Source organism: Helicoverpa armigera, chromosome 3, assembly GCF_030705265.1.
Source record: "Helicoverpa armigera isolate CAAS_96S chromosome 3, ASM3070526v1, whole genome shotgun sequence".
NCBI lineage: Eukaryota > Metazoa > Arthropoda > Insecta > Lepidoptera > Noctuidae > Helicoverpa > Helicoverpa armigera.
The window spans coordinates 13,600,842-13,615,855 of NC_087122.1; the positions used below are offsets into that span (position 1 = coordinate 13,600,842).

The 15,014-nt window shown below is 39.4% G+C and overlaps 1 protein-coding gene and 3 non-coding genes across 4 annotated transcripts; 3 read left to right on the top strand and 1 right to left on the bottom strand.

Moving 5' to 3' along the window:
- Nucleotides 1-1,214: 1,214 nt before the first annotated feature.
- Nucleotides 1,215-6,243, bottom strand: LOC110377670 (peroxidase). The gene is made up of 12 exons (XM_049836108.2): nt 5,929-6,243; nt 5,323-5,462; nt 4,733-4,897; nt 4,118-4,308; nt 3,674-3,866; nt 3,336-3,536; nt 3,103-3,247; nt 2,586-2,742; nt 2,298-2,465; nt 1,965-2,166; nt 1,742-1,847; nt 1,215-1,462 (listed from the first exon to the last, which is right to left on the bottom strand). Exons 1-12 carry the CDS (start codon nt 6,057-6,059, stop codon nt 1,273-1,275), a joined length of 1,989 nt encoding a protein of 662 aa, XP_049692065.2. The 5' UTR covers nt 6,060-6,243; the 3' UTR covers nt 1,215-1,272.
- Nucleotides 6,244-8,347: 2,104 nt separating this feature from the next.
- LOC126053786 (5S ribosomal RNA) lies at nt 8,348-8,466 on the top strand. The gene has a single exon (XR_007510468.2). It is a non-coding gene; the product is annotated as a 5S ribosomal RNA (ribosomal RNA).
- A 2,026-nt stretch (nt 8,467-10,492) lies between these two features.
- LOC126053798 (5S ribosomal RNA) lies at nt 10,493-10,611 on the top strand. Its single transcript, XR_007510480.1, has one exon. It is a non-coding gene; the product is annotated as a 5S ribosomal RNA (ribosomal RNA).
- A 2,634-nt stretch (nt 10,612-13,245) lies between these two features.
- LOC126053791 (5S ribosomal RNA) lies at nt 13,246-13,364 on the top strand. The gene has a single exon (XR_007510473.1). It is a non-coding gene; the product is annotated as a 5S ribosomal RNA (ribosomal RNA).
- The last annotated feature ends 1,650 nt before the right edge of the window (nt 13,365-15,014 follow it).

Genomic DNA, 15,014 nt, shown 5'->3' on the forward strand with positions numbered 1-15,014 from the left:
TGGTGCGTTTAGCCTACATTAAGCTGACTACAGAGCCAATATTAAGTGCAGAAATGATCCCAAGCTTAAGATCTCAAGTATAATGCGGTCATACTAGGTAGTCTAATACGCCTTGCGAACAAGTTCAGGGGGATTCTACGGTTTCAGCTTTGTCTTAACATTGTCTCCAGGACAAAGGTGAATATAATATTCTGTAGGTAGTTCAAAGGATAATAGGATTAAGGATTTGTCTTTAGAGTCAGAATCTCTTGTACCTAAGTACTAATACAGATATTTCGATACGTTTCTGTCACCTAACAAAGCCTTTACAGCAAAAGAAGCAAAAGTTACACCTCAATACCAGCCAGATTTATCCCCGAAACGCCAAAAAAATCAAACTGAACCTCATAAAAATTCCGTAGGCCAACATATTCTCGCAAAAACGTGGCTCAAATTTAAAAGGTCAGTGGGGTACCATAATGCTTATAAAGGCGCTCTCAAACGCCTGTCAAATAAACCGCTGTATCTTGGCCGCGCATTTCGTAAGCAGAAACAATATTAACCGGGGCTCCGGTTTAATTTCCATAAGAAAATAAAAATGCCCGTTATTTGTCTTCGGTGGGAGGGGATCTTGGTTTTGTGGGGTTACTGTTGGTTTTAGAAGGGTTTAAGGTGAGAGATGAGTGAGTTTTTCTAATGTTGTTTTATGGAGGATGAATAAAAACATCACCATGCGTCTGGGTAATAGCATTGTCAGAGCTTATGACAGAACTATCATTTTTTATGGATCACTTTCTGAAGTCTATATTGTTATCACAGTAACTAATACAAAAATTAAAGTACTTTCAGCCAGTTCATGGACTCTGTACTTTCAAAGAATATTTTTAAGGAAAAGAAACAGCATTCAATTATGTTGCTTTTATGAAAGGTTAGACGTATTTTCCATCTCACCCCGAACACAAAACGTTAGTAGTAGTATCAAAGTCCATAATCCTTAACTTATTATTTCTCATTTGCATTCCTAGAGTCGTGATTTCAGCAAGAATTTCAGTAAAAGGGGCTATTGTTTGTCAGCACTATTTTGGACTCAGTTTAATCCAGTTTTCGTTTTTAAATGATACGCTTTATATCACACTTACCTAGTCTCAATACGTATTTGGATTAAAGAGCTTCACGCGCAAATGCAAAAGTAATTAATAGAAGGCAAATCAAACACATATGTAAGTAAGGCCAATTTTATTGACTAATGTGACAATTCCTCAAAAAAGAAAACATTTATTCTGATTTTCTGGACTACTTCTTTTTATAACCATACCCAATTCCATCCCACATTGGATTATAACTATTAGTCTTCCAGTCATAGCTATGCTGGTCCTTCTTCGTCACGTGGTCATGTTGGTCTTTCTTATCCAGGTGACATGTAGGATCTAGCCATTTATTAAGGTCCATACCCGGTATGTGATCGCACGGCACTATTTTGTTCCTGGAATTGAAAAGAACATTACTTTTTATTTTAAAACAAGGTTAAAAGTTCATTTCTCGACAGACGAACAATCTTGTTCGCTTAATTGGCTCTTGTGCACTATAATAAGATGCCTTCTTGTAGTTTCGTACTTAAAATAGTTTTGTAAGCAGAAACGGAATACTCGGAAAATACAAAGTTTCTTCTAAATAGGGAAACGAAGTTGTATTTATGATTTCAAGACGTGCAAAAACGTGAAGCAGTGAAAATAGACTTTAGCTTTATTGACATACGACTTACTTTTTGCTAACGTTAAGCAGAGCTTTGGGTTGTATTTCTTCTACGCCGTCGCCGTTGTCACAAAGCAGACGAGCTACACTGGTAGTCCTTACTTCGTTCAGTTGGGCTATAAGACGAAAGTATTTTTTAAGAGAAGTATGAATTAATTTTTCGACAAATTAACACTGAAAAAGAAAAATAAATAACTTATTCCTAGATATTTTTCTGGTCTTTTGATACTTACAAAGAGTTAAAGCAGAGTGAGTTTGTCCATTTTCAAAGAAGTGTCTATCCGATCTCCTCCAGTTGACGAGATTCTCCACCATGATGCAGAACAGGGTTGGTCCCACCCACGCACCGTGCAGCAGCTTCTCACTGTATATGGCTACCATCAGCTCCATGTCGTCAACTTCATTGTCATAGATACGACGAAGCTGTTCTACTTTCTGGGGACAAAATAATACTATTGGGGAATAACTGTTATATATGGTTACCAACTTGAGAAAAAGTTAGGTCTAGAAAGATAAAGAAAAATTATGGGTACATATGTATAGGTGATAATGATATGGGTACATACGTCAGCGTAGATGGTATCTTCGAAATCCTTAAACTTGTGAGCTACAGGCAAGCCACATATCTTCCTGTATTCGTTGTATGGAGGTAAGCCCTGGTCACGACCCCTCATGATGTCAATGGCGCTGAGATCTGAAGCTGATTGTAATTCTCCGAGAACACGCTCCGCTATCTGTCAAGAAACACACACGATCATTTAAATAACTGATATCTACTACATTGAACTCTCATTAATGGAAAATGTAAGAAGTAAAATAACAGTAACAATAGCGTTTTTGAATGGTATTCTTACATCAGGTTCAATGGTGTAATCAAACTTGGCCGCTCTCTGTCTGAAAGCACCCTGTGTCAGGTCTGCTTCAGTGTTGTTCACCTCAAGGATACCGCTCCTGAACTCATCGTCAACTGTGGTGCGGGTGCCAAGGTATTTACCCTTCTTGCTGTATAGGCTGGAAGAACATCATCATTGCTAGTATTTTTAATATTAGTAGTTCTAAAAGTTTTCACTGCCATCAGCTGTACCATTAAATACAGACTGTATTGCAATAATGTTTATCCAACGAGGTTAATGATATAATTCTGCCCCAACTGCAACTATGTCTGTTTGTAAGCACCATTAATGTGTAACGCTTTGAAAGAAATGTTTGTTAATGAGGTTTTCAACATTGTCTTTTAGATCTTTACTGTACTAGCTAGGTCCACTTTTGATAATTATCTACTCCACTTAATTGCCAATTAATTTAATTCTGGGAGAAAACATAAGAGATGAAGCAAAAAAATTTATAGATATAGTTCTATGATTAACTCACTCGGTCCTTCCATCCTGGAAGGTATGGAACCAGCGTGTTCCAATCAGATACTCATGGTATACTCCCGGCTTGGAGTGCTCATCAAAATCATTGACGTAGCCAGTCGTCTCATATATTACTCCAGTCTCCAGGGCATTCTTTCGACCTAAAGCGAAAGTATCAAGTGATTAAGAATTAATAATCTGAAAAAACGAAGAAAGTAATGTAGCCAAAAATTCGTAATCATTTCTTACCTAAGATATCTGCCATTAGTTCATAATACAGCATATACTGCCATTGAGCTATATTGATCTGGCGAGCGGTCTCAAACAGCTTCTGGTCATCCCAGCAGGGGTTGATAGCTGCCAGCTTGCGAGCCAACCTGTTGTGTTCCCGGTAGAACCACATCGCAGTTAGGTATATGCCAGATAGGACGTTCCCGTCATAGAAGTCACCTGAAAAACATAACCACCATGACCATTCAAACATTTCAAAATATCACTATAAATCTGGCGCAAGCGCATCCAATAAGTATGCTCTGTGATTTGAGACATCTCATAAAAGTACATAATAGGGCTCTATGGATACTTACCAAATTCATAGCAGGCGTTCTCAACAGGTCTTCGGTTATTAACGCAAATAGCAGAAGTGCCCGGTGGTCTCTCCACGCCGTCTCTTTCTTCAGACTTCAGCAGTCCTCCCTGGTATGTCCTGATTTGTCTCTCCCGAGCGTCGGTATAGCCGTATACAATTGACAGGTCTTCTAACGGAGTTGGTAGATTGTACTGTGGAGCGGCATATATTCAAGTACATATTTATGGATCAGCTCCCATTTAAGTAATTAAATTAAGGTATTTTTTAAAGCTTATAAGTAGTGTGATTTGTTAAGTCCTGAAACTAACCTTTGTATTTGGAGTGTCAAAAGTGCATTTGGGGCAGATGGAAGTCATACTCTTCCATCCCTAAAGCGGAACCCTGGCCATTGGGCCATGATATCTCCAATTGGTAGGTGGACCCCCTCAACTCATGTACTTACTCGTTCAGCAGGAAGAGTGTTGGGTATGCAGCCCATCTCTTGGAACGTGGAGAATCTGGTGAGGTTCATGCACCTGATGCCAGTTCTCCGAAGGTAGGGATCGTCTTGAGGAACTGGTATGGGGATGCAAAGAGGATTGACTCGGTTGGGCGTGTTGCCCAGGCAGCAGTCGCTGGCGATTGCGTAGCGAACTGTTAAATTAGAAAGAAATTATAGGAAGGTTTTCCAATGTCCCGACAATTTAACAGGGACATAAACCACAGTTTAAATCATATCTTTACCGTGCGTAAACATTGTTCAAGTCTGCTCTAACTTACAGCCTTTTTTTATCATCCCACTACTGGGCACAGGCCTCCTCTCACAGGGAGAAGGATTGAGCATTATATCAATTATAGAACATAGCGTGGTGATCACAAAATACGAATCCGTGAATTTTCTAACAAAACCATAAAGGTGTGCAAACATCATCCTTCGAGCCTTTTTCCCAAACTATGTTGAAGTCGGCTTCCAGTCTAACCGGATTCAGCTGAGTACCAGACTACCAGTGCTTTACAAGAAGCGACTGCCTATCTGCCTATCTAGGGTGGGCAAACATTAAACTATCAAAAGACTTACGCAACACCGTCAAGTCAGCAACATCCACGATGGAGAAGACGAACACGTGAGTGGCCAGGGTATTGAACTGGTAGTCTTCTGGGAAGCCATCACTCAGGATCTTGGTGCGCAGCAGACGAGCTGATGGTAGCTCGGAGCCGTTCATAGCAGGTCGTAAGCTGTTACCTGAAATGTACTCGTATTCGTTAAGTAATGCCGTCCACACAGGTGCACTGTTTATCATTGTCATTGAAATTATTTTTTGTTTATACAACTGAGATCGAAAAAATGCGAGGAACTTAGACCCAGTTTTTTTATTGAATTCAAAATTTTGGTCCTTTCGCATAAATAAACGTATATTTATTTATTTATTTAATTTTATGCAATAGCATATTGCATCATCATCATCATCATCAGCCTATCGCAGTCCACTGCTGGACATAGGCCTCTCCAAGTGCACGCCACTGTATATTGCATAGGTAGGTGGGCTTAATGCCTCAGGCATTCTCTTTAGTCAACCTTAGGGTGATGCTGAGATAATATGGGAGGTGCATTAATTACCAAGAAAGACGTAAAGAATAGGTTGTGGACAACCTTCATCACCATCTTACCGAGTCCGAACTTGGCGGGCCTCAGCCTCAGCAAGGGGGTAGGGGAGGCGCCTCGGGAGGGATACTTGGGGTTCACGCAGGTGCCGTCGATGCGCCGACCCTCGTGCTCGTCGCATGGTTGCACCCGCACTGTGCATTGCCTGGACAGTAAGAACATCACTATACAACTGATTTATTAGAAGTTAAAAAGAGTTCTGAAACTAGGATGTAGGTACCCTAACGTGTTAGTAGGTGAAGGCCTTTAAATAAAAAAAAGAGTCGATTCGGTACTTTTCAGACAGAAAATGATTTCTAATCATTTCAATCATGATTCTAAGTAATATTCAGTTACTTATTTAACAGGAACCCTGTTTTAAGTAAGTGATCAAAGTATCTCTATTGGAAGCTGAATTTTAATTTATTGAATCTGGCCAATAATCAGAACAGATTTTTGCACATTTAAGCTATATTTTCACAACTATTATAACTGTTTTTTTTTTAATATTCATTACTGTTTTTAATACCCACTTATTATAATACCATTTACGCTTTATAAGCATAAGGGAGAAAGTCAAGCATAAGAACTAACATTTTAAATAAGTAATATCTAATGAAAAATAAACTCACGTAGTCAAATTCAAGCTTTCCAACAGCTTACCCCGTTCATCCTTAACTGGTTTTCCGAAATACGCATCGTATATCACTTGGGAAACCACAAAATGGCCGAGTAATAAATAAAACGTGAATTTGACGATCATCGCGGCCAACAAACACGATTTCTGTAATTAACTCGTAGCCTATCTGTTGCATTTATTTATGCTGTTCCGTTATTTTCTGCAAATTTAATCACTTAATTGTTAATTGTGCTAATTTATTATGGTTTAGGATCGCTGCACGCTTTGGAGAATAAATTATACGGGTTTGGTCGGATTTTTTTGCACCTTCTGTGTGGAACTTAGCAATGACTTAATTTATAAATTGTAGCACTTTTCTCAGTAGGTGAGGAGATACATGAGTTTTCTACTTACGTTCTGAATTTTTTAGTATTGTGTTGTAGGAAACACATAAGTTAGTTGCATTTTCCATCTCTTAAAGAAGCAATTAAGTTATTCTGTAGTATTAAATGGCATTTTCTTCTGAAATTACATAGGTGTTACATAGTTGCTGTCTGCTGTCTGTAACCATACTAGACATCAAACAAAAAAATCACACTTGACAAATTATTGGCGTATCTTGAGATCATCGAAGCGGAAAGAATGATAAGTAGTGAAACATTGCATGCGCATGCGCTGATACTAAGGAACCAATAACTACGGCCTTCCGTTTTCTAAAAGAATTAAAATGCATTAGAAGTGCATTGCACTGAATTGAATAACCATTAGGATAGAAATAAATTAGGCGTGATATCTGTTTTATAGTTCTACTGACATATGCTTCCGATTTCAAGCAATTTTACGAGCATTTTTTATTTATTAATACTATTATTAAAACAAACAAACGTAATCACTAAGGATATTAAAAACAAAAGTACATTTTTTCATGCGAGGTGTTACGAAACGTGATCATTGATTTAGTACCTAGAAGGAAATGATCGTTAAGTCGTAACTAATAAAAAATATTTGAGCCAATTACACTACTTATTATAAAAAAGAAAAAGCCTCTTGATAAAAAAAATAATTAAAGGGAAATGGGTGAAGGTGATTTTTTATCGAAAAATATGTAAAAGGTAATGTGTGTCATGTATATAGGTATACCCAAAGATAAATATAGGGAAAAATAGGTAGGTAAGTAATTAAGTAAATAAATGAAAAAAGAAGTATAATCTAGGTTCACAATTTTCCTATATTCGTAACTAAAACATATTTTTTAATGGCCAACCATTACAACAAACAGTCCAACAATTAAACAATATATTAATATTAATCAATAGCTACACATTTGTCGTTGATTCTGACAAAATTTGCAGGACATGCATTTACTTCGAATATGACTCCAGTCGGTACCTCCGTGATATTACCTGAAGAAACTGTTTCTATCGGTTCATGGTAGTCACTGGATAGATGAGATGTGGTCACACTGGCACTCATTACACAGAATAGTACTGCGGTGAAATAGAACCTCATTGTATGAGATCTGCACTACTCCCCGTGCTCTATCAGAATAGTATGATGATATTGAATAATTTTCATATTTATATGAAGGTGATGTATTCATATTAATATAAAACGTAAATAAGTTATTTACCTGTTTCCACATTTTTTCCCCTGTGCGTCATTGCTTAACCACAAATCGATTAAAGTTAAGTAGTGTGCAAACATTAAAATGTAATTTGCCTTAGGTAAATAATGCTCCATAATTTACAATGAAAATAATACGGCATATCTTTTTATTTTATGTGAAAAAATAAGTGCAGTGATTATGTCATTGTCGTAATAGCCTGCTTCAGTTAATGTGCTGGTGTGAAAACTGACCAGTATCGCCTCTTCAACAAACAGGAAAAAATGTTTCGTTGATAGACGAGGTGTATACTGACATATTGCCGTAGAGTTAAGTATGTCAGTTTCATAGTTCTTCTTCTTCTTCTTTCGTGTCGATGACATGTCATATATTGAGACTACACTAGTCTATGTCAGCCCAATATGCCGCCACAGAGTAGCGGCATACTCATATGCCGTGAAACCGATTGCTACACCACGATGACAAGTCAGAGTTTCAGGCCGCTGCCTCGAATTTTGCGGGCAGCGGGGCGGCAGCGGCGGCGGCGCGGGAGCGGCAGGATCTTACGCGTATAATCAAATGGACCGGCCCTCGAATACAGCGGCGCGGGAGCGGGCAACGAGCGGTGAGCTCCATTCAAAACGGTGACCGCCCGCGCCGCCGCCGCTGCCGCCCCGCTGCCCGCAAAATTCGAGGCAGCGGCCTCATAGTTATAGACGATATACTTAAGTAAGTATAAACATTGTGTGCTGTAAATACAGAAATAAACAATTGGATAGCTGCCAATATGCTCTGCTTGCTAGTCAATCAGAACTTAAATTTCTCCGTCGCCAACGTCCATACCATGTTGAAAACACCGGTTCTCGTCCGATCACCGAAGTTAAGCAACATCGGGCGCGGTTAGTACTTGGATGGGTGACCGCCTGGGAATACCGCGTGACGTTGGCTTTTTGCTTTTAAGCCTCGACTCTTATTATGACCTTTCGCTAAAAAATGCATAAACTAGCAAAACATTAAAAGGGCCTATTTAGGAAAGAAAATATATTTACATATGCGTGTAAATATATTTTTTAAGACTATCTATTGTAATTGTTTGTCATGAACCGTTGTAATGATATTGTGTGTCCATACAGACGCGCAAGATTGCCTGACAGCATTATTTTACGATAGGCTGATGATGAAGATGATGATGATTATTTTACGATAGACAGCAGCGAGGACCTGAAGATAGTGGCTCTTGGAAATTATTGATCACATAACATAGGCTTAGCTTTAACTTTTCGGCAAGAGGGGAAGAAGAATAAAATGTAGTTACGTTGCGGAAGTCTTTAATCAATAAGAATACATTTATTGTTGACTCTCACAAAGTTAGCAGGGCACGGGTCACCTACAAATATTGCTCCATCTATGGTAGTAGAATTCTCTGCCGCATCAGGGTCGTCACCACTGACCAAGCACGTAGTCACGATGACACTCATTATACAGATTAATAGGGTCGTGAAATAGAACCTCATTGGCGTATCGTCAGGTCTTCACTACTCCCCGTGATATTGTAAAATAGAATGCTTTCAGTGCCTTCTGTCTTTTATACAAATGTATTTGGGGACAATGTATTAAGTACTTACGCAATTTTGGATTGATCAATTTACCAGTGCGTCATAGCCAAGGGACAAATCATTTAAATAGGGACGATTGATTGTAATTTTGTTTTTAGTCATGTAATTTATAAATAATGTCTGGACACATTTTCACACACGGTCGGTTAGTTATGGTAAGTTATTAATTAACTTGTGTTATGGGTGCTAACACAACTGATAAACTACATACAGGAATTAATTTTAAGCAGTGCACAAAAAAAACTGGTGGTCCAGAATCATTGACAGAACATATTTACACCATCAGTAAAAAAAAAAAAACATTCTTTTGTCCGCCCTAACATCAGCAAAATATGGATACCAACTATTCTAACGCGCGCCGAGTAGCGCTCGCGTCAGTAAATCGGTTTCGCGTTGCCGGCGTGCCTACTATGATGACTGTGAGCGTACAATCGGTTACAAAATAAACATCCTTCGATATCAATAACTTTTCTTTTTTGTACTAAAACACGACAAAATAAAAATATACCTATCTATAAAACTTATTTAACTATAAGTTGACAAAGTTTGCGCACTGGATAAAATTCATTCCTGTATAGCTACATACAAGCTGTTGATTTGCATCCGTGCCATATTCAAGGACGTAATTATGCTAATGATTCTCGACCCAAATCAACAAAAAATTGGTAATAGGTAATTTTTTTTTTTTCGGTTGTCCGTCAATTTCATCTAGCCGTATTTAAACTTGGCGCGTGTGTTACTGGCCTTAAAACCGTGCTGCGCCCTCACATAAAGCATACGCAACGATTATTCATAATTTTCATTCATAAAATTGGATTTCTTCTGAAATACTACGACATTACAATGACAAAAAAAGCAGTGCATATTAGCTATTTCCCGTCTACTGTAATTCCAATCGATTATTTACGTATTTATGTCCCCTTCCTGAAGTATGGCACAAATGCAAATCAACACCTTGTATATGTATACATATTGATAAATACATATTGTAACACCCAGACCACGGCCAACAAACATGCTCATCACACACATATCGACCGAACCGGGAATCGAACCTGCCGAGACCTCAGGTTCGGCAGTCCGGCATGGTGACCATTGCGCCATCAAGGTCGTCGATGAAGACTTATTTAGACGTTGGCAATTTATGTACCTAGTTACTGATATTGCAGTGAATCTAGTCTGGGTATACATCACGGTTTGATAAGTTACTCCCCTCCCGGCATCGAACTTATCGTGAATTTGTTTCGTCCTTGCGAAAACCGGTGGCGAAGTGTTCAGTTTCAGTGCAGATATAAATACATTATTGGAAACCTGCCATTAATACGCATGAACTAAATAGTAATTTCCTATGATCAGTCGCCAACGTCCATACCATGTTGAAAACACCGGTTCTCGTCCGATCACCGAAGTTAAGCAACATCGGGCGCGGTTAGTACTTGGATGGGTGACCGCCTGGGAATACCGCGTGACGTTGGCTTTTTCGTACTTTTTATTTTATTATAAAATGCGCCTGATTTATTGTTATTGCTCCAAAAACAATAATGCTTTTAAAAGTATTTTTGAGCATTGCATCCTTTTGTCAAATAACGTAGAAGGAAACAGAAAACCTACTCATTTATCATTATCATCTGCCTGTTATTTTCTCTTATAGGTATATCTCATTTATTTATTATATCATCGCATTCCACCTTATTTGTAATGAGGTGACATGACGACTTATAAAAGGGTTGTAATACTTACGTTAAAGGTCTCAGCACACATATGGGATCGGAAAGGGATCGTAACCGTAACGCCTTTCGCCTCGCTGTCAACCAGGCGTCAACCTACCGTATGCACGTAACGAAAGCGTATCAGCAGCGCCTGTACGTCAACTCGGCTACGGCTAGGCGACACCGCGCTTACGCCTCAACGCCCCCTGGCTGACCTGGTTGGCACCAGATCAGTTTGAATCCAAACGTTAAGTGTAGCGCACGGTTATGTCTTGGTTTACAATACGTGAGTTGGCTATCATAGCCATAGCACTTGATGAAGAGGAAAAAGAAAATAGCAAGAAAAAAAGAAAAAGATATTGGGTACACAGTATGAATAAAGCAAGGAGTACTGAAGGAGAATTTCGGACTATAAAAAAAAGGGGAAAGGGTGGACGAAGAGATGTGAGCTCGGGTACGGAGAGACGTAAGCGCGGGGACGGAGAAACGTAAGCGCGGGGACGATGAGCCGTAAGCGCGGGAATTCAAGTTCGGAGCCTGATCCGAGGCGAGGCGATTACGTTATTATTCCGATTAGTGTGCGTTGCAGTAGGGAGTTTAATACAAACCATTCTGAACGGCTCGAGGCGATACGGTGACGATCCCTTTCCGATCCCATATGTGTGCTGAGACCCTAAAACGTCAAAATAAATAAGACTATTGAGTCACAATAATTTAATCAACAGGCACACATTTATTACCTAATCTAATATAATTCACGGGACATATGACGTCCGCTTTGAAAATGGCTGGGGGATACATTGCAATTTCTTCCGAATGCTCTCCTTCAGTTGTTGATTGGCACGTAGTCACGCTGACACTCATTACACACAATAGTACTGTGATAAAGTAGAACCTCATTTCGACACTCAACTGCTCGCCGTGATGTGGTGGAATAATATGACGACACTGCACTACGCTTTTATGTACCTATGTGCATTTTTAAATAGGTATAATCTGTTTAAAATCATTTGCTTGTCATACAGCTACAAGTTGATTTCAAAGACCATTTATTTATATAACTACATCAATTATGTTTGCACAATGTCTGTCCCTTTACTGGGCATTTTCCCCTTTTTAGGGTTCCGTAGTCAACTAGGAACCTTTATAGTTTCGCCATGTTTGTATGTCCGTCCGTCCTTCCGCGGATAATCTCAGTGAACACCCGCTAACCAAGCCATAAAAAAACACCATTGAGTTCCAATAATTTAATCAACAAACACACATTTACTACCTATTCTTACAAAGTGTTCGGGACATACAATGGCGTCAGCTTTGAAAACTGATGGGGTAGATTGGATAGTCGCCTCGCCATCCAGGGGTGGTGTCTCATCAGTTGTTGAGTGGCCCGGGGTCACGCTGACACTCATTACACACATTAGTACTATGATAAAGTAGAACCTCATTTCGACACTGGATTGCGCGACGTTATGTGAGCTAATAGTAAGACGACTCTGAGCTACGCTTTTTAGGTATACCTATATACTTATGTATTTATTCGTTACAATTTGGTTTGAATAATTTACATGTCACATAGCGATTTGGATAACTGCGCTGTATTTATGTAATACATAAATTTTGATTGCATAATATCTGTCCATTTCCTGGGCATTTTTCCCCTTATTAGGGTTCCGTAGTCAACTAAGAACCTTTACAGTTTCACCAAGTCCGTCTGTCCGTTCGCACGTCCATCCTTCCGCGGAAAATCTCAAAGATCGTTAACTGCCTATCTCCTCAGAGTTTCAGACTATTTCATAAAAATGAATAAATTATTTGATTTGATTTGATTAAAAGAACACCATTGAGGAAAAATAATTTAATCAACAGGCACACATTTGCTACCAATTCTTACAAAGTGTTCAGGACATACGAAGGCGTCCGCTTTCAAAATTGATGGGGTGGCAGCTTGAATACCCGACTCGCCATCCGGAGGACGCTCAGCATCAGTTGTTGATTGGCAGGTGGTCACGCTGACACTCATTACACACATTAGTACTATGATAAAGTAGAACCTCATTTCGAAACTGGATTACTTGCGCCCGCAGTGATGTGGGGGAATTGTAAAACGACTCTGACTACGCTTTATGTATACCTATGTAATGTATGTATATGTATATTTATTGGTTACAATTTGCTTTAGATAATTTACTTGTCACAAAGCGACGAGTTGATTACAAACATAATTTTGTATAGCTATGCTCTATTCATGGACTACATAAATTGTATGTACACAACGTCTGCCCACTTCCTGGGCATTATTCGCTGTCGTTTAGAGACATAGTTGTTTGTAGGTACAGACAAAATCATTATTGGAAAACTGCCAACAGGAGCTGCTAGCAAATAACACGTTTGGCTCATCATTCGCCAACGTCCATACCATGTTGAAAACACCGGTTCTCGTCCGATCACCGAAGTTAAGCAACATCGGGCGCGGTTAGTACTTGGATGGGTGACCGCCTGGGAATACCGCGTGACGTTGGCTTTTTGTTTTAATACCCTAATTTGACTTTCAACAAAGACTTGGAGCGTATGGTGAGCCCTGTCGTTTTTTTTGGAGCCATTGAGTACAAGAGCTGCGGTAAATCTTTTAAATTCTTACAGAACAGGCAGTTTGGGTAATAAAAAGCAATTATCTTAGAGAAACAAGACTGACATGGATAGATCTATGTAATTCAGTAACAGTCTGACATTATCGTTCGTTAGTAATCTAGGGCGTTAAGGCACTATAGATGTTGGAAGTATAAACTATAGGTTTTTTAGATGACTATAATCTTTTCAGTGTCAAAATATTTAATCAACAGGCACACACTTATTCACTACTCTGACGAAATTAATGGGACATGGTATTAGGTAGTCAGCTTTTATCATCTAATTGTTCAGGCTAACGGCTCTCTTCTTGGGCTAAAGGGCAGGTAGTCACACTGACACTCAAAACACAGAACAGTGCTGTGGCGAAGTAGAACCGCATTCTATCTCTCGGCTGGTCTCCACGAAGTGGTGGGATAGTGTGATGATGATGGCTCATGCTTTTTTTTTTTTTTTCCTCTCTTACAACTATCCTTACAGATTAAATCTAATTCGATAGTGTAACTTAATTCTATATACAGGGTTACTGGTAAGTAGACCGCATCCTTTCAGGAGGTGATAGTATAGGTCAATACGGACAAATTTGACCCTGGGATACACTGGGCAAAAGTTAACCCGTTTCAAGATAATCGAATTTCAAGATCAGTCGTCTAGGTACACGTATAAAGGAGATCATTCAAGTCTCGAACATTTTGTACCCAAAAATGAAAGTGCCGGCCAGAAGAAAAAAGTAGTAGATTCTTGCAGAGAATAATGCCCTGAACATTTTTTACTACTACAAGAATTGTCTAAAATTAACCCCCAGGCTGCTATTTGACTTTGAAAATAGCAAAAAATCCCACAATATTTGGAGCATTACATTGCGGCCCCAAACTGGAGAAGGCAGCCGCTGCCTTCAAACGACTCCTGCCCAACCTGGGAAGTCATCAAATGACCCCTCTCCCGCTGTGGGGAAGTCAGATTCTTACTGACTAAAACCCATCACGGGGAAACCAGGGCCGGGGTAATTCTTTCGAACAATCCTGCAGCCCCGATAGGCTTTGCCCCGCAAAAATATCGTACGATTCTTGTCGAGGATGCCCTGAAGATTTTTTACAATTATAAGGAACCTCTTCGGTTAACCCCCAGGCTGCTGTTTGAGTTTAAAGTCGGAGAACCGTGAATAAAAAATCTATACTTGAATGTTATGGCAAATAACGTTCACAGTATTTTTTTAACTAATCGAACGTCTACGATATGCCCTCCCCCCCCTCCTGCTGCACACCGAGGAGACTTACTGATTTAAACCCATCATGTTCCTTCTGATAATGTACCAGTGTAAGAGTAAGGGTAAGAATAATATAAGCCCAAATACGAGGTAGTTTAGATATTCAGTTGTCGAGTTCCCTCGACCTTCTCAGATCTCCATCATCAGGTCAGCTCCAAACCTTCACAGTTGCAAAGGTCTCGTCAATACAAATAATATAAGCCCAAACACAAGGTAGTTTACATATTCAGTTGTCGAGTTCCCTCCCCTTCTCTCGTCTCCATCATCAGGTCAGCTCCA